The sequence below is a fragment of the Moschus berezovskii genome, chromosome 10 (assembly GCF_049115385.1).
Source record: "Moschus berezovskii isolate FMDL1 chromosome 10, NW_MosBer_1.0, whole genome shotgun sequence".
Classification (NCBI taxonomy): domain Eukaryota; kingdom Metazoa; phylum Chordata; class Mammalia; order Artiodactyla; family Moschidae; genus Moschus; species Moschus berezovskii.
Genome location: NC_142469.1, coordinates 103,302,941 through 103,326,519, shown reverse-complemented (window position 1 = coordinate 103,326,519; position 23,579 = coordinate 103,302,941). Strand labels below are relative to the sequence as shown.

General features: G+C 56.8%; 1 protein-coding gene across 1 annotated transcript in view; it reads right to left on the bottom strand.

Moving 5' to 3' along the window:
* IGF2R (insulin like growth factor 2 receptor) overlaps window positions 1-23,579 on the bottom strand; it is a 105,088-nt gene that overhangs the window by 7,383 nt on the left and 74,126 nt on the right. Inside the window, exons 29-44 of the mRNA XM_055432891.2 lie at window positions 23,299-23,396; window positions 19,485-19,621; window positions 18,192-18,382; window positions 16,434-16,560; window positions 15,020-15,139; window positions 14,485-14,741; window positions 13,986-14,204; window positions 11,411-11,560; window positions 8,837-8,998; window positions 7,502-7,709; window positions 7,078-7,224; window positions 5,709-5,943; window positions 4,693-4,829; window positions 2,302-2,416; window positions 955-1,101; window positions 406-593 (exon numbers count right to left, since the gene is read on the bottom strand). Coding sequence (XP_055288866.2) covers window positions 406-593; window positions 955-1,101; window positions 2,302-2,416; window positions 4,693-4,829; window positions 5,709-5,943; window positions 7,078-7,224; window positions 7,502-7,709; window positions 8,837-8,998; window positions 11,411-11,560; window positions 13,986-14,204; window positions 14,485-14,741; window positions 15,020-15,139; window positions 16,434-16,560; window positions 18,192-18,382; window positions 19,485-19,621; window positions 23,299-23,396 — 2,638 coding nt within the window. The remainder of the gene's footprint in view (window positions 1-405; window positions 594-954; window positions 1,102-2,301; window positions 2,417-4,692; window positions 4,830-5,708; window positions 5,944-7,077; window positions 7,225-7,501; window positions 7,710-8,836; window positions 8,999-11,410; window positions 11,561-13,985; window positions 14,205-14,484; window positions 14,742-15,019; window positions 15,140-16,433; window positions 16,561-18,191; window positions 18,383-19,484; window positions 19,622-23,298; window positions 23,397-23,579) is intronic.

Here is a 23,579-nt window from a genome sequence, read left to right as displayed (position 1 = left end):
CTTTCCTCCACACCCACTGGGAACACTTGGGTCAGGTCTCTCTCTTTTCATCCTTTTGACAAATACAAAATCTCTTACCCTCCCCAAGTAACATCTGAAATTTCAAAATAAAGAAGCATCATGATGAAAACCAAACCAAAAGTAATTCTGACTGTGGTCCTCCACGCCCACCTCACCACCTCTGGTTTAGACCAGGCTTTGCACATCTGTTTAGGATGTAAGTCTTCCCGGCAGTGAACCATTGGGACTCTGACATGAGCTGGTTAGTCCACAAGACACAGGATTGGGCCCGGGGCTATCACGTTGAAACCCATCTGATGTTTTCACCTAAGGGACTGTGAGCTCATGAAAAGGTTAACGTGCCTCTGAGGAAGCTAAACGTGGCACGCGGGTGGAGAGAACTACCTTGGACGTAGTATCTGGTTTGGTCGGACGTCCCGACTTTGCGACTGAAGTGCTGGTCGTTGGCCTTCCTCTGACAGATGCTGGCCCCGGAGCAGGCGGGGCTGCTGGAGCCCGTGATGGACGAGAGCTGTATCTCGTACACGTACTTGTCCCCGTTGGTCCTCATGTCCCCAGAGGCGCTGAATCGTCTGAGGAGACAGAAAAGGGCTCAGGGACAGCCCTGGATCCCGGGACCCACCTAGCGATGCTGCTAAGAAACTTAAATAAATAAATAATAAAGCCAGAAGGTTCCAGCTCCGACCCCTGGGCTTATCACAAATGCAGAGAGGAGGACAGACATTATTTTTATGCTCAAGAGACCTCACCATCTCTGGGGTTCGACTGGAAAGCTAAGCAATGCCTGCCCTCTGTTTGAGCGAGACCTGACAACGGTACTGGAAATGGTAACTAAAACACGCACATACACGGACCTCTTCACCTCGCAGCCCTCAGCCGGGCAGAGGCTGGGGGGTTACCGGGCGGCACTCCCGCAAAAACGGCGCCACTTACTTAAAGTAAATATCCCCGAGGCTGAAGCTCCGGCCGTTGGCAGGGTTGGTGATGGTCCCATTCACCATCTGCACCTCCTGAGGCTTCACGGCACAGGCTGCCCGCGAGTCCCAGCTGAAGTGGTAGGTGCAGGCGTCGACGTCAAACCTGCAGGGGCACGTGGACCACGGTCACGCCCTTCCGCCCCAGGAGATGCTGCTCCCCCCGGTGCTGGGGCCCCGGGAGCCCCCCCACCGCCCAGCTGCCCTTCCGCCCCGGGAGATGCTGCTCCCCCCGGTGCTGGGGCCCCGGGAGCCCCCCCACCGCCCAGCTGCCCTTCCACCCCGGGAGATGCTGCTCCCCCCAGTGCTGGGGCCCCGGGAGCCCCCCCACCACCCAGCTGCCCTTCCACCCTGGGAGCTCCCCCACCACCCAGCTGCCCTTCCGCCCCGGGAGATGCTGCTCCCCCCGGTGCTGGGGCCCCGGAAGCGCCCCCACCGCCCAGCTGCCCTTCCACCCTGGGAGCTCCCCCACCACCCAGCTGCCCTTCCGCCCCGGGAGCCCCACCACCGCCCAGCTGCCCTTCCACCCTGGGAGCCCCACCACCAACCGGCCCTCCCTGCCCCCAGCCAGGGACCAGCCACCCCCGGCTTAGGAGGGCGACTTCATCTCCTTTCCCCCAACACCGTCCAGCTCAACTACTATGTGAAAAAAAAGCAGGCAAGCACTTCAACACATAATTTTTTTACATTTAGACACCGGGCAACATCTAACAGCTGGGGAGATCTGCTCCCAGGTTTTTGAAAGCCTGCTTTACAAGCATTGATTTCGACCCTCTGACAGTTCCTGGGTCTCCCCTTTCCCAAGCCCTGCTTCTAGAAGCAAATCGGATCTGTTCACCAAGCACAGCTCACACGCTCCCTCTGCTGGCCAAACGCCCTCCCAGCACTAGAGGCGGAGATTTCCAGCAAAATAAAAGGGCATTCCAGGTGGTGCCGCCCCACCTGCCGGGGGTCCCAGACTGGCCGCCTGAGCAGCTGGCCGTGGGCAGCACCAATCAGTGAAGCCTCTTAGTTACACTGTGACCTTGAAGACGGAGCCCAGTGAAATTCCGCTTTGTGCAACTGCTTTATCAGTCTCGTGCACAGGTCCCAACCTCCATCCAGGACTCCTCCCTTGTGGGTAGCCCTGGCCCCACCAGGCTAGGGGTCTCAGGGACCGGGCCCCGCCTCGCTACTCTGACGACCCCAGTACCCTCTCTGCAGCACGCACACTAAGCTGCCAAGCAGAAACCGTGGGGAGGAGCTCTGACAAGGGCCCGGCCCGCCCAGAGCCCAGCTCCCCCTGGGGAGGACCCCGCACCCTCACCTCGTGAACGAAGGCCGCCCCACTGTCTTGGCGCAGGTCAGCTCGATGACCGCAGACGCCGTCTTATTGTCCCCACAGTGGTGGCCTTTAGAGTAAGTTACGATGACTCTGTCATCTGAAACACAGGCCGTTGAACTGACGTTATCTCTAGAGCATCCGAGGAGCCTCAAGGTCAGAAGTCACTCTGGAGACTCATCGCCCGGGCGGTCAGCACCCAGCCGTGTCACTACCTCTGTGGCCGGAGGAGACCGGCAGTCACACCTCAGCCCCTACCTGTGAGCACTCTCCTGGGATAGGGAGACCCCAGGGCGTGCAGCTCAGGGCTGAGCGGGAAGCCCCCTGCACGGCGTGTGTGCAGGCCTGCACCGCAGGTCACGGCAGCAGCCTGAGGTCCCCAGCTCCCTGCAACATCTGTGCCAACCAGGCGTTTCCCCCACGTGCCCCACGAGTCACAGGGCACAGGCGAAACCTCCATCCCGCAGAGAGACAGCCCGCACAGAACTGCTCTGGTCTGCTTGATCTCCCAGCTCCACACAGAACTCTTCCTGCTTCTGAAGAGGATGTGGTCAAGGAACCAGCAGAGCCCTAGTTTTCAGGGGCCAAGGGGAAGCAGCGACACGTATTCAGTGGCCTGGCTCCCAGGGGCCAGAGTTTCTGAGAGCTGCCCTGGGGATGTCCGAGCCCAGCCCCGCTGAGTGGATGGACAGTGGCTCCAGGGGCCGGGACACAGTGGTCTCGGGCCCAGCTCTCGGCACAGAGCAGTCATTGGGCCTGGCTCTCAACACAGGGGGGTCTTCAGGCCCGCCTCTCAGTGCAGGGTGATCCTCAGGCCTGGCACTCGGCACAGGGCAGTCCTCGGGCCAGGCGCTCACACACCCAACCCACATCCTTAGAGGCAGTGGGCCCAGGACGGGCAGTACCGGTTGCCAGATGTCCTCCAGGCACGGCCGAGGCACAGGGGCCGCTCAAGGGGAGTTGAGGGGTGAGACCCAGCCCCAGCCACGGTCAAAGCTACTCTGGGTGAATTTGTTATAAGTAATCGGGCTTCTCAGGGGAATTCTGCAAGTTTCACAGCTTGGAAGAGAAATTCTTAAACTTCTAGAATATGGAAACAACAGGCGAAGGTCTTGCTGAAGTGTTCCCCGCCCCCCGCAGATGAGACGGGCAGCACTCTTGACCTTCCAGGCCTCAGGCACTCTACCTGAGAAGTGGACTAAGACGTTGACCTGGAGAAGTGCTGAAGGTTAACGTGTACACACACATATGACACATACACGGACAAAGCACGGTTCTTGAGGACTGCTGGTTCCTGTGATAAGAGTCCATCTCTTCACCCCATAAGGTGATGTCCCCTAAGTGAACGCGGGGTCACGGTGACCGGCCTTAGACGGCTGTCCTGTTGGGGCCCGAGAGGTAAGATCCCACCTGGCGTCTCAGAACAGGAGGAATCACTATGCTTTTCAGGAGGCTTCAACCTCCTAGTCTTTGCACTCGGCTGTGGGAAGCCATGGGAAGACCTGGGTCAGACGTCCATACAATGACAAGGCATAGGAAGAGAACCACCCTCAGCCCCCGATGCCCTTTGTGGCAGCAACAACCGAGGTCTCCAAGGTCACAGGCTGGGAGATCTGGCCACTTCTGCTGGGGCCCGGGTGGAGGGGTGACTTCACCCCCACTTCCAACCTGCAGAGTCAGGGGTTTCTCTCCAGGGTGACAGTGGTCCTCCAGAATTTCCTTTCTCCATTTCAACAGCTCCAGTGGACTAAGTCTCCCTGTGCTTTCATCAGGACATCTGGGAACCACCCTCCCCGGGGACACCCCCACCTCCCCACAGCTGAACAGGCACAGTGACGGTTTTCTTTCTTGTCCCTCCCACCAGCCCTGACTGTCCCTAAACGAAGAAAGCCTGACCTTCTCCCTTCACATGACAAAAGAGTCTTTCACTCAACAACCAACTGCAAAGGAAAATTTCCATCAGAACTATTAACAAAGAGCTTCGTTTCACGACGCCAAATTATTAAGACATTTACAAGGATGTATCTGGATGGTCCTAACCAGGTTTTCGTGTTTGTCATCCGGCCGGCTTCTCCCAAATAAACCCGTACACATGTACAGGGAGACTCAGGCACTCGGTCCATAGTTGGAGCAGGGACTCAGAGGAACCCTGGACATCCCACGGCCACCCAGCCCTCTAGACACAGACCAGGACCTGCCGTCTCAGAGAACACGAGGCGGCGCTCATTCTAATGCTTCAGGAGGCTGCCTGAGAAACGGTTACCGAGAATAACATTCCTGCAGGTTCCGACGGAAGCCAGCGCTGACCCTCCAGTCCCAGGATGACACCCTCACCTTCCCAACTCAGACGCGACACGTGCGCCCGCAGGGCCTTACCTACAACGTCCAGCTTCTGCGTGTGAATGAGCCCGAGGACCTGTACCTCGCCAGAGGCGCTCCTTTTGCACACGCTGGCTCTCTCCGAGCAGTCCTGGGGTCCCTTGTATATTTTCTGACACAGGTTGATGTAGTACCTGCAGAACGACACAGCGGGAGGCGAGCGAGGTTGGCGTCTGTCCTGACATGCTTGGGGGCAGCTCTTCCACCCTTTCAGAAGAGGCTACCGTCCGAGGGTCTCCCAGCACCTCTGGACGCAGCCCTGACCTGGGTCTCTGGGTAAACAAATGCCAGAGAGCGGGTGGATGCTGAAAACGCATGTGTGCCCACCAGGCACACAGGGCGAGTCCCGAGACTCGGGCGGCTTAGAGTCAGGACAGGCAGTGGCTGAAACCCTGGCGAAACCTGAAACCCTGTCTTCAGGTTCTCGAGGCTTCCGGGTCCACACTCCCCACTGCTCTAAGCGTGGGGCGGTCGGGGCAGCACGGCCGAGGTACTCGGGGTGGCAAAGCAGGGCGAGTTAACAGCCCCATCAACCCAACACAGATGGGTGGTTTAGTCAAAGTCGTGTCCGACTATTGCGACCCCATGGACCATAGCCTGCCAGGCTCCTCTGTCCATGGGATTCTCCAGGCAAGAACACTGGAGTGAGTTGCCATTTCCTTCTCCAGGGGACCTTCCCAACCCAGGGATGGAAGCTGGGTCGCCCACACTGCAGGCAGACTCTTCAGCGACTGAGCCACCAGGGAAGCCCAACACGGACGGCGTCCCAGACAAGAAGCAAACCGCGCCTGATTCCATCAGGCCCGCAGCTGGCCACCAGCTGCTTAGGGATCTCAAGGCTGGCTTTAGCTGCCTCTGCTTCCAAACCCCCGGAAATGCACCAGGCCTGCCCAAGCAGAGGCCCAAGGCCGGCCCGCCTTCAGAATTGGAGCTTGAAGCGCTGTGCACTCGCCCTGTCGGGACGCTGGGGCTGCGATGGATGCGGCCGGCGAGCTGGTGGGGGAGGTACTCACGAGGCCCCGTCGTGGACGAAGGACCAGGAGCCGGTGAGGGACGAGAGCAGCCGCAGGTCGTAGGTCCGGTGCTTCTGGACAAACTTGCACTCCATCTTCTTCGGGGGGCAGACCACCTTCGTCTTCCACTCGAAGGTCACCTCACACCCGCGCACCTCGCTGAAGACCTGGGGCCGCCCCACGTCGGCGTCCTCGTCACACTTGAAGATGATGGCGGACGTCCGGTGGCTGGTGGCTGGGGTGGCACACGAGGCGCGCGTCAGGCCCCCAGCCCGGCCGGGTGCCCACCTTCGTGGCGCTGGCACTGAGGGGTGCTGCCCATCCCCGGCCGCTCCCCACTTTCTGTTGTTTCACTCCCATTTCAACCCTAAAGTTCGGACCAAGCTCCCCTTCCGCACTTAACCACCTCACAGCGACAGTACAATTCCTTGCAAACAGGTATTACTTGATTAAAGTACGAACAATAACGCTAACAGTAAGAATCCTGTAACAACCTAAAAATATGTCATCTAACCTGCCAGAAAAAAAATCCTGTCATAATAAGCCTCCAAAGAAGGCTACTATAGTCCCTTGTAGACTTAATGTTTCTAATTCTTTGTGTGTGTGTGTGTGGGTGGGTGGGTGGGTGTTAGTCGCTCAGTTGTGTCCAACTCTTTGTGACCCCGCAGACTGTAGACCATCAGGCTCCTCTGTCCATGGGATTCTCCAGGCAGGAACACTGGAGTGGGTTGCTGTTCCCTTCTCCAGGGGCTCTTTCTGACCCAGGGATTGAAGCCGGGTCTCCTGCATAGCAGGTAGCTTCTTTCCTGTCTGAGCCACCAGGGAAGCCCTAATTCCTTAACATGTACCGTTTTCTTCCGTGGCTACTTAGAAGAATTAAACAACTTCTTGTGCACTTGTCCCATCACTTTCCTTGAGAACTCACGTCTGTCTGCGCCCCGTGTCTTACTAGGACTCTCGTGTGTCCATTCTCTCTGTGGCAGCAGGGCACTGAGACCCGCCCCCCTCCACTCCTGCCCGGCACAGCCCACTGCAGAGCTGACGGTCAGCAGACGAGGCCCTGCAGACCTGATGACCACTCACCACCCTGCAGACCCGGGACAGCAGCAATTCTAAGGAGTGTGGACATGAGCCCCTGGAGCTGGGGGAGGGGAGAGCTGACCACCCCACATATATCTGTCACCTGGCTGCACAGAGCCATTAAGGAAGACTCTTCTTTATGGAAGATAGCCCCGGCGAGAAAACACCACATGCAACAGAAGCGCAGCCATTAATGTGGACAGTGCAGGAAGATCTGAGCATGAAGCCAGGCCTCCAGTGGGTGCAGGGCTACCGCGCCGGCCAGCGGGGCCCCGGCGTGTCCACTCACAGTGCTTGCAGAAGCCCCACTCGTGGTCTCTGTCGTAGTTGGCGGTGGTTGCGCACCAGAGCCTGGCCCTGCTCTCCACGACACACTCCTCATAGCTCTTCCCATTGAACACGAAGGGGAACACACATGGGTCGCCGTCCTCAGTTTCTGGGAAGGAGAAATCGGAGTGACCCCGATTATCCGCACCACGCCAGCTGTGCCCGGCCAGGGGCGGTCACCTCAAACGACGACTCCCCGAAGGAAGCCCCCCTAAACTGACTGACGGTTCGTGGGCCCGAGCACTCACGCCCAGGGCTGCTAGGATGGACATTCTGTGCGCTGCTGCTCACGGCAACTGGAGCGCCATTCCTCAGTTCCCTCCTGCTGCCGGGTCTAATTCCGGGTCTACTAGGAACGGACACTCCACCCGCCCGCAAAGACTTACCTGGAGGGCAAGTGTCTCCGTTGGCGTAACTCAGAATGACGGCTTCGTCCTGATGCCTGTAGTCCAGCTTCATGGACGCCAGCCGCCCGAAAGATGCCCCCTTGCTCCCGGACAGCAGGCAGACAGCGCCATCCTTGCAGCCTCCTTCGTCCAGGCCCGCGGCCGCGGTGCACACCCCCACACTGTAGGTGTGCGGGCCTCGGGTCACCTGCAGAGACACCGCCCCGCGCTGTGACTGGGTCTCCAGTGGGGCAAGGCCAGCGCTGGGGGGGAGGAGGCACGAGCAGGAAGGCGGAGCTCCATCCATGGGCCATGCCCGTGCCTGAGAGCTCACCCTCCTTGTCACCCCTGCAGAGCGCAATGCCCTGGCCACTTCCGGGCACATCCCTCCTCACCAAGGCTGTGCTTCCTGGTGCAGCACTCCAGACCACGCTCCCACGGGCCTCGGCTGCCCGCCCCCTGCCTTAAGCCACGTCTCCCGCCAGTAACCCCAGAGTACTGAGGACTCAGGACTGAGCACAGAGCAGCCACGACCTAACTGAACACGGTTCTTCTCCCTGGCCGCCCCGCCTCTGCAGGCTCTAAGCTGCAGCACACCCGTCCTGGGGGCCTGCACCCAGGCAAGGAATCTTGTTCTGGGAGTCAGACAGCTGGCCTGGGTGTACGACTTGGAGCTCACCGCTCCCCGGCTGCCACACGCCAGGAGGTGCTGGGATATTGCGGGCTTGGTCCACAGCCGCGTGACTCAGTAACATCTACATTGCAGGGACGGCTTGGCCCACTGCCATGTGACTCTATAACGTCTATGTCACAGGAACGTGGGCCCCACCCTCTAAGGCATAACTCACAGCCCCCCGACATTCAGGCTGGGGCGAGACCAGCCCCTGACACCCAAATGTGTCTCAAGTAGGGGCTGGAGGGTGGTCTCTGGGCGGCAGGCAGAGGCGGAGCCCCCGTGGGCTCTGCCGGCCCCGCCCCCTCGGGCACGTGGTCACTCACATGGCCCTGAGCGGCCTCCTGCTCTCCATCTGCGACGTGGGAGAGGCCCCATGACCCTCCTCACTGAATAACTGAATCCTCGCCAAGCCCACGAGAAAGACTCACTCTGAACTGCGGGGCACAGCTAGGGTACGAGCCGTGACTGGTTGGCACACCATCCAGTGCCCCTTGCAGGCCGAGCCTGCACCGGGGAACAGAGTGAGGACCACCCCTGTCCGTCCCCCAGACCCTCACAGTGCCTGAGGGACCGCAGATTCTCCAGCGCTCACGGAGGCCGCGTTATAACACACAGAGGAGCCTGAGAGCGAGATCATGGGCTCTGGGACACGGCCTTACCTTGAAGGTGCTCTTGGAGAGGCTGGACAGGTTGAAGCTGTAGTACAGCTGCTCATCTGTGAGGGAGCAGCCCTCCGTCTTCACTTCATCGGGACAGACCAGCGGGGTCTCCCACTCGAACATGAAGTCACAGGCACTGGTCCTCAGCAGTTTTGGCGTCCCCTGTTTGGTGGGTGGGGGCAGGTGTGAAATCCACGTGGATTAACAAGCACAGTAACCTCCCTGCTCCCCCGGCAGGGTCGGAGACCCCTGCCCCAGGTGCTGTGGGCTGAGATGCTCCCAGACCACCAGGGGTCCCGGGTGACCCACGGTGAGCTTCTCACCAAGAGCAGGGAGCCACCATCCTCGCCAAGGGCAAGCAAATAGCAGCCCTGCCAGGCATGCCTGCCTGCACCCAACTGCCCTCTGCCCCCCAGGCCCGAGTCCCTGCACTTAGCATGCCAACACTCCAGACCACCAGCTCAGAGAAAGGGTGAGGGGGTCTTTAACCTTTGCGAGAGGGAAGCCTGAGACACCGAAGGGTCTCTGGTGGCAGAGGAGGGAGCAAGTGTTTCCTGTACATTCGAGGGGGTGACCCCACCCACGTCTCTGGAGACTGAGGGGATGTTTATACTGAGGGTGAGACACGATCCAGCCGGACATTCCACAGGCCGAGTATCTAAATAAATATCCATCAACGTCCTCGCTGCCTCCCCTCCCTCGTTCAGCGGAAGCCATAAAAACAGATGAAGAATTTCATTAATTGTTGCTGAGAATGCGTTTTTCTATTAATGTACGTAGAGGAAGTATTTCCACTGAAGATAAATGCAGGGGAAGGAGACTTCATTAAATGTCTCTCCAAACTGGACCGCACATGCAGCGTGAGATGCCCTGCTTCTGAGCCCCCCAAACACTCATCGTTCTCAGCACTCCACTGCTCTGAGACCCAGTGCGAGTCCGGGGGGCACCTGTGGACATGCGTCCAGAACCCCCAGACACGCAGACGCACGTGCAGAGACAAGAGGGGCCAGCGCTTCACGGCTGCCTGCATCGTGATCCTTTGGGACTCCCCTCCCGTCCGGCAACGTGTGAACGGGGCGACATGTCAGTCCAGGAGCTGTGGGGTTTCCATGCAGATGCCCAGGATGGCAGCCCTTCCTGGGAAGGCGGCCGCGAGCCACTTACTGCCACCGTCCACTCACCCACATCACCCATTCCCATCAAAGGACTTGCCAGCTTTCCAGAGTTCAGGAATTTCAGCAGAACAAGTATGGGGGAAGGGAGAGTTTAGGGAGTGTCCGATGGACAAGTACACAATGCTATATTTAAAATGGATAACCAAAAAAAGACCTGCTATATAGCACAGAGAACTCTGCTCAGTGTTAAGTGGTAGCCTGGATGGGAGGGGAGTTTGGGGGGAGAATGGATTTATGTATGTGTCTGGCTGAGTCCCTTCGCTGTTCACCCGAAACTATCACAACACTGTCAGTGGCTATGCCGTTCTGTTGTTCGGTCACTAAGTCGCGGCCGACTCTCTGCGACTCGATGGACAGCAGCGCATCAGCCCTCCCTGTCCCTCTGTCTCCTGGAGTTGGCCCAAATTCACGTCCATTGAGTCGGTGATGCCACCCAACCATCTCATCCTTGACTACACGCCAATACAAAATAAACAGGCAGCACAGGGGGCTGAGACCCAGGCTGCCAGCACAGAGCTCTCCGGTGGAGCAGCAGTGGGGACCCCTGCCCCTGCAGGGCCCCGTGAAGTCAGGCAGCCCTCCCAGGTCATCACAAAACGGGGGCCACGAACCACTGGTTTATCTCCTGTTCCCAGAGAGGGGGCAAGAGAAAACTTACGCAAAACTCCTTGCAACAAAACAGCGCTGTTTTTTAACGGAAGCTGTTTTTTAATTGCACGTAAAAGAAAAACCAATGGCCTCCTTGAAGATAGATGGTACGTTATCACAGCTACTGATGCTTTTACCCCAAAGGTCTTCTCTCATTTGCTAATTTCCGAAATGTGAATTACGTCCTGAACGATTACGGCTGCCAAAATGCCTGACTTCCCAACAAGAATAAAATCAGTAACGTTATAATTTAAAAAAAGGAAACCAAAGTTGGCATTTTAGTATGTTGGTAGGGAGGTAGCTAGGACAGTAAAGACTGCCTGCAATGCAGAAGGCTCGAGTTCGATCCCCGGGTTGGGAAGATCCCCTAGAGAAAGGAATGGCAACCCACTCCAGTATTCTTGCCTGGAGAATCCCAATCTTTCCGTCCCAAAGAGTCGGAAACAACTGAGTGACTAACGCTTTCCTTCACTTCCAGGCAAAGGTGAAGGCTACTTCTTTGCTCGAGCATTTCATGTTTTTAAATTATAACAAGCCTCCTTATGCAAAATCTGCCCTGGTAACTCAGGGAGGGCTTACTTATTGCTAAACTTGGGACCAGAAATGATTCCACACGCCACATGACACCACACGGTGCAAGGCAGGCGCTGTGAACACGGGCAGCCTTCGTCTGAAACAGGCTTCGTGGTCTCCGGCTCTGGCTGGCCGACCCAGACACCAGCTCCAACCTTGTACACTGGTGCTCACTTACCATGCTCACGCCCCGCTTACAGTGAAACGTGATCAGTGAGGTGTAGTTGAAATGCCGGTCCGCCAAGCAAGGAGTGCTGCTTTCAAAGTTCAAGTAAACTTCGTTGGCTGTGGGACTGAGCATCGGAGGTCCTGCCACTCGGCCAATATCCTAAACAAAGAGAAAGCAGGCAACATTTCGGGAAAGTAATCGTTTCCCAGGTTAGAGGAGTAAAGGCTGACATGTGACAAAAATCACATGTCCTCAGTTTTGAGAACAAGCAGCACCTAAGGAAACCGTCTTACCGGCGGCTCAGCTGAAAGTCCTGACAGTAGGGCACAGAAAAAGAAACCTCACTTTGCCCCAGTGGGCATCAGTGACACGAGCAACAGTGATTCTACTCAGGGTTGGGCTTCCCTGGTGGCTCAGATGGTAAAGAACCTGCCTGCAATGCAGGAGACCCGGGTTCAATCCCAGGGTGGGGAAGATCCCCTGGAAGAGGGAATGGCAGCCCACTCCAGTATTCATGCCTGGAGAATCCCAAGGACAGAGGAGTCTGGCAGGCTACAGTCCATGCAGTCACAGAGTCGGACACCACTGGGTGACTAAATTTAACTAAGGGACAAATTTATCACCAAGGCATCTACTCAGGGTCCATTTTCGAAGATTCTAGGCAACAGGAGTCTCAGGTCACACCCAGAAGACCACTCAGCCCCTTCAGCTGCCGGCCAGAGGCAGGAACCTGCATGGTTGCCCCATCTCCTCAGTGGTGCCTACGGTGTGTCCTCGGGGGGGCACAGGGCACACACTCACACACTCCCACCACCACCTGCAGCTTCGCTCGGCCCCTGGCGCACACTGCCTGCTCAGCCAGTGTTTTTGAGCAAATAGACACACGAATGAAAGAAATGTGACTGGCCAGGAATGGTGTTTATGTTTATGTGTGTGAGAGACGAGTGTGTGTATGTGGTGTGTGTGAGATGAGTGCATATGTGAGACGAGTGTGTGTGTGTGGTGAGCGTGTGTGAGATGAGTACAATGTGTGGATGAGTGTGTGTGATGACTGTTGTATGTGCCAAGTGTGTGAGATGTATGTGGTGTGTGAGATGAGTGTGTGTGAGATGAGTGTGAGACGTGTGTGTGTGGTGTGTGAGAGATGCGTGTGCAGTGTTTGCGATGAGTGTGTGTGTGAGACGAGTGCATATGTGAGACGAGTGTGTGTGTGTGGTGAGCGTGTGTGAGATGAGTACAATGTGTGGATGAGTGTGTGTGATGACTGTTGTATGTGCCAAGTGTGTGAGATGTATGTGGTGTGTGAGATGAGTGTGTGTGAGATGAGTGTGAGACGTGTGTGTGTGGTGTGTGAGAGATGCGTGTGCAGTGTTTGCGATGAGTGTGTGTGTGAGGTGAGTATGAGTGTGTGAGAGATAAGTGTGTGTGAGATGAGTGAGTGTGAGACGAATGTGTGTGTGTGGTGTGTGAGAGATAAGTGTGTGTGAGATGAGTGTGTGTGTGAGATGAGTGTGTGTATGGTGTATGAGAGATGCGTGTGCAGTGTGTTTGCGATGAGTGTGTGTGTGAGGTGAGTATGAGTGTGTGAGAGATAAGTGTGTGTGAGATGAGTGAGTGTGAGACGAATGTGTGTGTGTGGTGTGTGAGAGATAAGTGTGTTTGCGATGAGTGTGTGAGGTGAGTGTGAGTGTGTGAGAGATGAGTGTGTGAGCGTGTGAATGAAACCACACAACGTGCTCTGTTCACCACGCGGGGGCCGTGATGACACACCACCCTCTCTGGTTAGAGAACTTCCTCTGTCATTTTTAAACCGGGAAGAAGGCAGCCACACGGGAGGCGACGGCTCCCGGCTGCCGCTGGGAAGGCTGACCACAAGCACTCTCTGCCGACTCCAACTGCCCAGGCCCTGCGCCTGTCACACAGCCACACTCTGGTCAAGCTCACATCACAGCCAACGTCCCCAACCACTGCCACGCCTCTCCCCACCCGCACCCCCAGTAACATCCGTTCGTGACAAGGACATCTAGGTCCCTTGGGACAGGACTCACTGTTAAAACAAGTGAGAAACAGACCTCCTGAGGTGCATTGCACTTCAAATAACACACACTGAGAACTGGACAAACCATGAACATAACTCGTGAAGGCGATGTTTGGAGACCCAAACCCACACTGGGAAACGCTGGCGCACACGCAAGCTTCCAAGGCAGAATACTTAGTTATTAGCCGACTGGCTTATGCCCTTAAGAATATGCTCGTATTTCAGAAGCTTTTAATGACACAAGACCCGCACTTAAGCAAAGACATAGAGCTCCATCAACGTCCTTGGAGACTCTGACCCGATACAAAAATGCCGTGTCTCCACATGTGTTCACATTTTCTTCCGTAACTTCTATCACAACAAACGACAGCTCAATGCACAAACCCTTACGTTCCTCTTCCCCTGACGGACCCAGAATCACAGAGTACCCAGCTCATTTCCCTGTTCGTTCTGCCTGAAGACTCCACCGACAGCAAGACACACGACACGCTGGGGGGCCGTTGAAACACCCTGAGGGACGGCCTCTGCCCTCGGGCCCATACTCACCATCGGGGAGCCGTCCAGGGGAACCTTGCACACGGCGGTGCCGGCGGGGCAGGGCACCCCGTGCATGGGGTTGAGAGGCTGGCAGATGTTGATGTAGAAATCGGGGCTGGTGTCAGAGCGGTCATCCTCACTCTCATCGTATGCTTCGTAGCCCCCGGTGCGGTGGATGAGCGGGGACAGGTCGATGAGGGAGCTGCCATTCCTCACGGAGCACTCGGTCTATCAGACAGGAAACACGCTTCTATGTTGGCATCTATGACAACTGAGCTCCTGACCACCGGCCACATGGTCACTGCGAGGATTTAGGCTGAACAGGAAACGCGCTAAGGGCAGATCAATGCCCCCCCACCACATGCTTTGCTTTATTTAGCATCAGGCACTCTGAACCAAGCATTATCGGGGCCTCAGGAGTGGATGAGAAGTGGGCTGGGGCGCTCATGGACCCACGGGAGAAGCGGAGGGCCCCTGGGCTCAGCAGGCCGGGCCGCCCCAGACTCACCGTCTGCTCGCAGGCCAGGGGCGTGTGCCAGGAGAAGAAGAGCGTGCATGTGCGCTTGTCCAGGGAGATCAGCATGGGCCTGTTGGTGGGCCCGGCCTCAGGCCTGCACACGAAGCTGATGACACTCTTGTAGCTCAGGCCGGTCTTGGAGGGGCAGGGGGAGCCGCCCTCATACACCAGCTGCAAGACCTGGTCCACGTAGGTCAGCCTCTTGCTCGCCTTGCCCACGCTGATCCTGGTCTGCCCGAAGCAGGCCCCTGTCCCCAGCACAGAGCCGGGGGAAAGGACACACAGTCAGGGACTCAAAGCACTCACTTCCTGATATCGCACTTCCTGCAGACCCAGACGCGGCAATCCACAGCTGGCACTCCTGGGGGTGCTACGCGGTTTCAGCAAATGCCACATGTCTAATACTTCACCCCGTGGTTACAGATCACCCCATCATGGCCCCCACCCTGACCGCAAGAGGATTGCTGCCGATGAAGGCGTCTGATCTCTTCGCCAGAGGGGGGCGTGGAGGGCAGGCCGCACTCACCCACACCGGGGGCGCAGTTCTCGTTGTCCCCGCACACGCTAAGGTAGACCAGCCCCTTCTCACTGTAGGCAGCGGTGAAGCCGGCCCGGCCACTCAGAGAGCTCAGGTCAAACAGGTGTCCTATACACGGGGTGGGCGGGGGGACATAGTGACCCCTCACCCGCGTGCTCAGACACGGATCCCACGGGCCATGCGGCCCCGGACTCCTGGTGATGAATCTGCCCCCTTCACCGGCTCGGCCCTGAGAAACTTCCTGACCCGCTAGAGTGTACTGTGGGGGGAAGTGGGGTGTTCTGGGGCTGGGGCTCAGCAGCCCCTGTGATTCGGGGTTGGGGAAGTTGGGGAGGCCCCGACAGCACTTCCAGCTGCCAGAGAAGCACCCTGCGGCCTCCCGGGTCCCCAGTGCTGAGACTCAGCAGTTCCCTGGCTGCTACCCGGACCCTGTCAGATTAACCCTGAAAGGGAACAGGAGATCGACTCCAGCTCCACAAGCCAAGAGCCAGAGACCAACAGCCCCAGAAACAGGGGCAGTGAGAGCACAGGTCTCGGGGATGGGCCATCTCCTCCACTGGAGACTCCCGAGTCAACAGCAGCCCACAGAGCCGGCACAAAAGGCCAACGTGCACCCTCCAGACAGGACACTGCCTGCTTCTCAACCTCACTGGGGTCCTCTCATCATGCTGGGGGTAGGGGGATCTCCCTCACTGCAGGGGCGTGGCAGGGCAGGGTGGGGCGGGAGAGGTGAGCGGGTCCCTCACTGCAGGGGCAGGGCAGGGTGGGGCGGGAGAGGTGAGCGGGTCCCTCACTGCAGGGGCATGGCAGGGCAGGGTGGGGCGGGAGAGGTGAGCGGGTCCCTCACTGCAGGGGCGCGGCAGGGCGGGGTGGGGCGGGGGAGGTGAGCGGGTCCCTCACTACAGGGGCATGGCAGGGCAGGGTGGGGTGGGAGAGGTGAGCGGGTCCCTCACTGCAGGGGCGCGGCAGGGCGGGGTGGGACAGGGGAGGTGAGCGGGTCCCTCACTGCAGGGGCAGGGCAGGGTGGGGCGGGAGAGGTGAGCGGGTCCCTCACTACAGGGGCGCGGCAGGGCAGGGTGGGACAGGGGAGGTGAGCGGGTCCCTCACTGCAGGGGCATGGCAGGGCAGGGTGGGGCGGGAGAGGTGAGCGGGTCCCTCACTATAGGGGCGCGGCAGGGCGGGGTGGGGCGGGGGAGGTGAGCGGGTCCCTCACTGCAGGGGCGCGGCAGGGCGGGGTGGGACAGGGGAGGTGAGCGGGTCCCTCACTGCAGGGGCAGGGCAGGGTGGGGCGGGAGAGGTGAGCGGGTCCCTCACTACAGGGGCGCGGCAGGGCGGGGTGGGGCGGGGGAGGTGAGTGGGTCCCTCACTGCAGGGGTGGGGCAGGGCCGGGCCCCTCACTCACCTGTGGCGGGGTTGGTGACCTGGCAGTTGTCGTGCACGTTGCTCTTCACTGGGCAGGCGGCAGCCGTGGGCCAGGAGAAGGTGTACTCGCAGTCCTCCACCGCACTGATGAACATGGGCCTGGAGTTCTAGAAACGAGCAAAGACAAAGACGGCTGCCGATGGGCCGCAGGACGGACGTGGGAACAGCGCCGACCCCCGTCAACAGGAGCTCCCCTGCGCCGCCTATGACTCGTCCGTCCCGGCGTCTTCGTGGGACGGGGGCAGGTTCAGAAAAGGCAAGGGGTCAGCGTCTGCTCCCGAGATGCCCCCGAGGGCTCTGACACACACGGGGTGAGACAAGGCCTGAGATCCACTCGGGGGCCAGGGGCGTGTCCCTGCAGCCAAGCGGTGAGACAGGGCGGGCGAAGGATGAGCAGAGGGCCACCATGAGTCATGAATGAGGAAACCCGAGGTCATGTTCTGAAAACTGGAACTGAAGTCTGTTACAGCGGACGAAGGGGGAAGTGCCGCCACGGGGACCAGTGACAGCTGTGAACTGACCGATCCCTGCAGCGAGACTCCCCGCCTTCCCCACGTACCTCGTCCACGTGGCTCAGGCCAGACTGGTGCAGCAGGACCCTTCTCCCCAGAAAACCCAGACCCGGGCACCCGCGTGCAGAGCCCCCAGGGGCCCCTCAGCTGTCCTGCTCAGCCATGAGCCTCTCCGCTCAGTCACACAGTGAGTCTATGCGCGCCCAGGGTGTCTGCACCCCAGCAGCTTGGGGGTCCAGGCTCAGCCTCCGCACGCTCTCCCAAGGAGAACCTCAGCATCCACCCCGTCCAGGGGGGCAGGCCTCAGGCCCCCACGCAGCTCTCCCTGGGGCTCCCCCGCCGCCCGTGCTGGCCACACACAGCTGAACGGTGACACTGAGTGGGCTAGCCCAGCCTGTCCTCACGGCCCATGGCCACAACCCACATCTCCTACAAAAGCACCTTCATCTCCCAGGTGGACATGTGCCCACGGTAAAAAAAAAAAACAGTCTGGCAAGACATTTAATTCTGTCCCCACCTCCACACCACACAGATCAACCCTCTGGGGAAGGGACTGCCCAGAGATAAGACAAGACTCTGGTTCTCAAGCACTGACCACAAGCCAGCAACGGGGGCCCGGAGCCTCAGGCCTCTTCTCTCCAACCTCGCGGGAGCTTGTGTTGGTAACCAGCTGAGAGGGGTGAAGGGACTGGGGTGCACGGTCAGGAAGCACGAGAGCTGGCTTGGAACCGGGTCTGCCCGACCTGCCGTTTTTACCCGGAAGATGAAGGGCAGGCTGGCAAGCAGCAGTTCTCTCTCCAGCCTCCAGGGGTCTGAGTCAGACTTTGATGATGATGATGATGACTCAGTAGCTCAGTCCTGTCCGACTCTTTGCAACCCCATGGACTGTAGCCCGCCAGGCTCCTCTGCCCATGGGATTCTCCAGGCAAGAATACTGGAGTGGGTAGCCATTCCCTTCTCCAGGGGATCTTCCGAGTCCTGGGACTGAACCTGCAGCTCCCACGTTGCAGGCAGATACTCTACCACTAAGCCACCAGAGAAGCCCCTAACTCTGGAAGTTGAATTGCCAGGGCGGGCACCCGGGACCTCAGGCCTGAGGCTGCACTGCCTGCGCCCCCTGTTAGGCCGGGTCACCCTGAGGGCTTCACTGTGCACCCCAAGGAAGTGAGACGACAGTCCTGCTGACTCACGACCCACAATGGGGTGGACACAGCTGGGTCACTCACCACATGGCTCTCGCTGCACGCGAAGCGGATGGTGGTTGACTTCTTCCGAATCTGGTCTGGACACAAGTCGCCATCGACGTATTTCAGGAGGGTCAAACCCTGGCTCCACTGAGGACTGTCCCGCACCCTGCCCAAGTTCACAGGCTTGGGGCCGCCCAGCAGACACACGGCTGCCTCCGGAGGGCACGGCTCTGCAGCACAAGCAGAGACCATTAAGAGCGACTGTCAGCTGCTTTCCAGACTAGGACTCACAAGGCACCTAACGTGCGGCACGCGACACATTTGACTCTAACAATCACTCCAAAATACCAGTGATTCCCATCATTTAAGTCAGATGCCGATGACACCATGAGCTCCCATGGCATGAAACACTGTTTTACCGCAGATGGACTGGGGAGGTAGGCGTGGAGAGTCAGGAGAATTCCAGGCAGGACGGCCTCAATTTTTCTGACCCCCAAACAGGATGAAGCTGAGAATACCCAGACTGAGCCCATGGGATATTGTAAATGACCTATGTTCATGTGCTATCTTTATTTCTGAAGTCACCAAGAACTGCGCCAACTTCCCAGTCTTGGAAATGTCTGAGTCACCTGCCCCGAGGAAAGAACAGGCGGGCCCCACTTCACGGACCGAGAGTGTGGGGTCACCCGGCTGGCCAGCGCACAGAGCAAAGGGGAGTGGGCCGTGGCCACATACCATGGAGCAGAGAAAAATCACTAAAAAAAACAGAAAACAGCGCCCCCTTTGAGCTGAGCCAGACAAGATGTGAGTGGGGCTGCATAGAACTCCGAGGGAGATAGAACAAGCTCCGCGTCTTCAGGATCCTGTCAGGCCGGGGGTGGCATCGGGGTCTCTCCGGGTTGCTGCTCCTGGTCCCCTGGGTCCAACCAGCTCTCGCCTCATCACTGGCACCAAGGGTCTGGGTGCATCATACCAGGACCCCCACCCGCTTTACTGTCAGAGGGTGTGCGCCCACACGGCCATTCCCCACCTTCCAATCTCCTGCCCTGGCTGAGAACTACCAGCCACCGTGATTACCTCCCCCTACCTCCGCCTCTTGACACTTCACACAGGTCCTAACTCTCCCAGGACGCCTTCAGCACTGATTTACCCTGGACCACACCAGGGCCTGGTCATCAAGACCCTCAAATAATTCCTCCTTCCACTTCCGGGCTAATGTGTCCCGAACTCCCATGTCGGAGAGCGACGTGACTTCGAAGAATCCGTCCTTACCCCCTCTCTCTCCCCAACAAACTCCCTAGGAGCCACGAGCCCCCGAGCCCCACCACTCACCCGAGCCAGCCTGCGGGGACAGGGACTTGCACACGTTGATGAAATAGTGCTCGGTGGACCCTGTGCCCGTGACGGCCTCCCAGTTGTCACTGTACCTTGACAGGGATGAGAGGTCGTAGGTGTCCCCAGCCTGGTTTCTGCAGGGAAGAAAAAGCGCCACGGTGAGGTTCAGCCGGATTCTGACTCGGTCTTGAGCGTCCCGGCTGGAAAGGCTCAATGCACAAGAGGAGTGTACTCCTGACACCCCAGGGCACCAGACCCCACCAGAGGCTGGACTTGACCCCTGGGGTCTCCCAGCTCCAGGCAGAATCAGCAACGACACAGCCTGAGCTCAGGAAACACCAAGTCTTGGTGCAACGGAACTAAGCATTCAACAACAGAACACAGCAAAGGGCAAGTGCGCGCCCTGCTCAGGGCAGTGAGGAGACGGACACACAGAAGGCTGAGACACACAGCGCCCAGGGCGCCCTGGCCAGGCCACCTGCTGTCCAAGTCGGAGGCCCCCAGCGGTCCCTGAAGTAAGCTGGGCTGGCGCTGACCTCCTCGGGGGAAGGTTTACTTCCCGCACGAACCCCAGGCAGGGACAGGCACGAGAGCCAGCCCTCCGCCAGGTGCAGAAAGACACACAGTCTGCCCACGGAGTCCAAGTCTGGATGAGACACAGGATGGCCAGAGACACCACTTAACCCGAGGAGACCAGGATCAGCCATTCGTTCAAAAACTACATGCCAGAGGGGGGGTGGTGCTGTGTTGATGGAAACAGATAAAAATCGCCCACCCTATGAAGTCTGGAGAGGCCACAGGTAATTTTTTTTTTAATGTACGGTATAACAGATGGTAATCAGAGTGCAGAGAAAAAAATAAGGCAGGGAAGGGAATATGAAGTTTGGGAGGGGAAAGAGGAAGTGAGATTTTTAGACAGTGGCCAGAGAAGGCCTTTCTGAGAAGGCCATCTCTGAATAAGCTCAGGATGATGCAGAAGAGCCCGCCCCACAGGGAATCGGGCAGAGGGAGCAGTGGGAACCAGGGGCCTGGGGCACAGAACGCCAGAGTGTACACAGGAAACACGAGGCCCCGGTTGGATGGATGGAGCAGATGGGAGCCGTGGCACAGCGGGGGCCGAGGCTGGCAGCACAGCAGTGGGTGTTTCAGCTCACCAGACGACTTCCACTGGTAGGGCCAAACAACATGGGGGCTTCATCGCATCGCGGGGTCATGACATGATCAGCCTGGGCTGACTTACAATCTCCCAGGACCACTGTGGTCTATGGCCATACAGCTCTGAACATGCCCGATCTCCTCTAATACGACCTCTGATCCCTGTGCAGGGCCAGTCCACCGTGGCCAGGGGATCACTGAGGGACCGCTGCACCCATGCAGGGGGAGACAGGGACGGTCTAAACCAGGGGTGGGGGGGTACTTCAGGAAGACAGAACTCTGGGTGTTGTCAAAGCTGAGGGGCTGTTAATGGGATGAGAGTGAAAGCCTGGGGCTGGCACTAATCCCAGCATCTGTGGGAGACACAGACACTTGCAGAAGCAGATCCTCGAGAACTTCATATAACGGACCATGTGACAAAATTTACCGTAAGTGGCTAAAGGCCTAAAAGAATAAACTGAAACTATATCAAAAGAAGGAGGGCAGAATGGAGGGAAGAAATGATGAAATGGAGGAAGAAATGAGAAAGAGCACCAAACAGAATGCTGTCGTGAAAGCTACAGTCATGGAAATTAAAAAGATAGCAAACAGCTAGAAGAGCAAACTGAATAAGAGAACCAGCTAATTGGAAATAGATCTAAGGAAGCAGGATGCAATACAGAAACAGATAAAAAAGACATTTAAAATGTACGGTGCACACAAGAGGCAAAGTTTAAGATACGGTTAATAAAGGCCCAGGACAAAAGACACAGCATAGCTTAGCGGCAACCTTCAAAAACACAGTCACTGAAAATATTCCTAACTGAATAACAGGCAGACATCTTCAGTTTTAGAAAGTACCACCTTCCAAGCAACATGAATAACAAAGCCACGCGTAAGCAAAACAGCCTGAGACCACAGAACAAACCCAAGAGAACACAGACAGAAAAGGCAGGTTATCTACCTAGGAATGAAACTAGGACTGAAAGGCCAGCTTCTCTAACAGCGACCCTAGATGGATCACCTCCCAAGGGCTGGTGCACACACACAGTATTCACCTGGTGAGAAAACAGCCCTTCCACGTGAAGACCAAGATTAACTCCACACACTCCCTACTGGTACAGGACCGCCAGGCAGTGTTACGGCGTGGCTTGGACCCCAGGACCAGCTCCAACAGCCTGAGGAGCCAGCGTCAGAAGATGCACTAGTTCCTTCCTAGTCCCAAGTGGGACATCCTGGCACAAACTCCTTACCTCAACAGAGACCAGAGGCAAGCAATCTGCAAACCAGCGCGCTGCGTAGCATTATATGAAACAGAGTACTTAGAGAATGAAAATTAGGTCAAAAGGAAAGGGTACAATGCAAAAAGGAAGAGTAAGCCAAAGAAACAGAGATATTTCTTTTCCTTTTCAAAGGAAGAAATTTATATAGTCAAACAACCAATGAGTATTTTTTAAAACCACAACCTACAACTTATGTGAGAAGGAAAAAAAATAAGTCAGAACTAAAACACTAGACCACAATCCTGTGGAGTTTGGGAGAGTCTGTTTGGTGCTAAAACATTCTATGTTATTTCATGGTTGGAGGGGTGGGTAGAGCTATGGGTCAACTTTAGCTTTCTGTTAAATACATGTGTTCTACATATCTGTGTCTCTTTTGCTGTCTCGTATACAGGGTTATCATTTGCATCTTTCTAAATTCCATATATATGCATTAGTATACTGTATTGGTGTTTTTCTTTCTGGCTTACTTCACTCTGTGGGAGAGGGTGAGGGTGGGATGATTTGGGAGAATGGCATTGAAGCACGTATGTTGTCATGTGTGAAGCGAATCGCTAGTTCAGGGTCAATGCATGTTACAGGATGCTCGGGGCTGGCATGCGGGGATGACCCAGAGGGAGGATGGGGGGAGGAGGGAGGTGGGAGGGGGGTTCGGGAGGGGGAACTTATGTAAACCCGGGGCGAATTCATGTCAATGTATGGCAAAACCAACCAATATAATATTGTAAAATAATTTGCCTCCAATAAAAAATAAATTAATTACCAAAAATAAATAAATAAATAAATACATGTGTAAGGCAACTGTTAAAAGAAAATGGATTATAATTCAAGGAAAGCATGATAATATTAAAAAAAAAAAATTAGAATTCGCAGCCTCAGAGATAATCAGAAGGACTTACGTGAAATTTAAAATAAAACTTTCCAAAGGATAGTTTGTTTAAAGTTCAGAAAATATTCCAGAATGGAGTAAACACTCACAGAAGATGAGCAACAAACTTTTTCACCAAACGTGCGCAGTTCTTGTCGGAAAAGGGACAAGGCCTTCAAAATTGAAGGAAAACTATTTTGACCCAGTCGTAATCCTAGTCCCAGCCAATCAGATCTGAGAGCAAGTCAGTGGCATTTTCAGACAATGCATGGGTTCTCTGCTACCCAACCTCTCCACAGTGTACAGAAGGATACACTCCAACAAAACAAAAGAATACAAAACAAAGGACTTAAAACCCAAGAAGCAATGGACCTAAGCCAAGAGTAATCCAAGAGTTTAATATGCAGGAACTAAAGCCTAGAGTACTCACCTAATCTAATTCCCTGTCCCCACCAACCACTAACTATTAAAGCAAAATATTACCGTGTAAACCTGACTGCCCCCCAGAGTCAATGCCCCATTGACTTACTTGAACGAACACTCGGTCAGGTCAAAGGGCGGGCAGGCATACTGCGTGCGCCACTCGAACAAGTAGGAGCAATCAGAAGTCTCCTGGAGAAACACGGGCTGTGAAGGCAGAGGTGAGCGTGAGAAATGGGAAGCCCTGGCAGCCGGAGCTTTGAGGACACACATAGAGAGGGACGGGCCTGCTCGTTAAGCTCGAGGCAAAACTGATCGAGGTTTTGAGCACTGGGTCTGTAAATCACACACTCGAACTAGGTTCAACCAGGAGGTTGCACGAGACGCTAA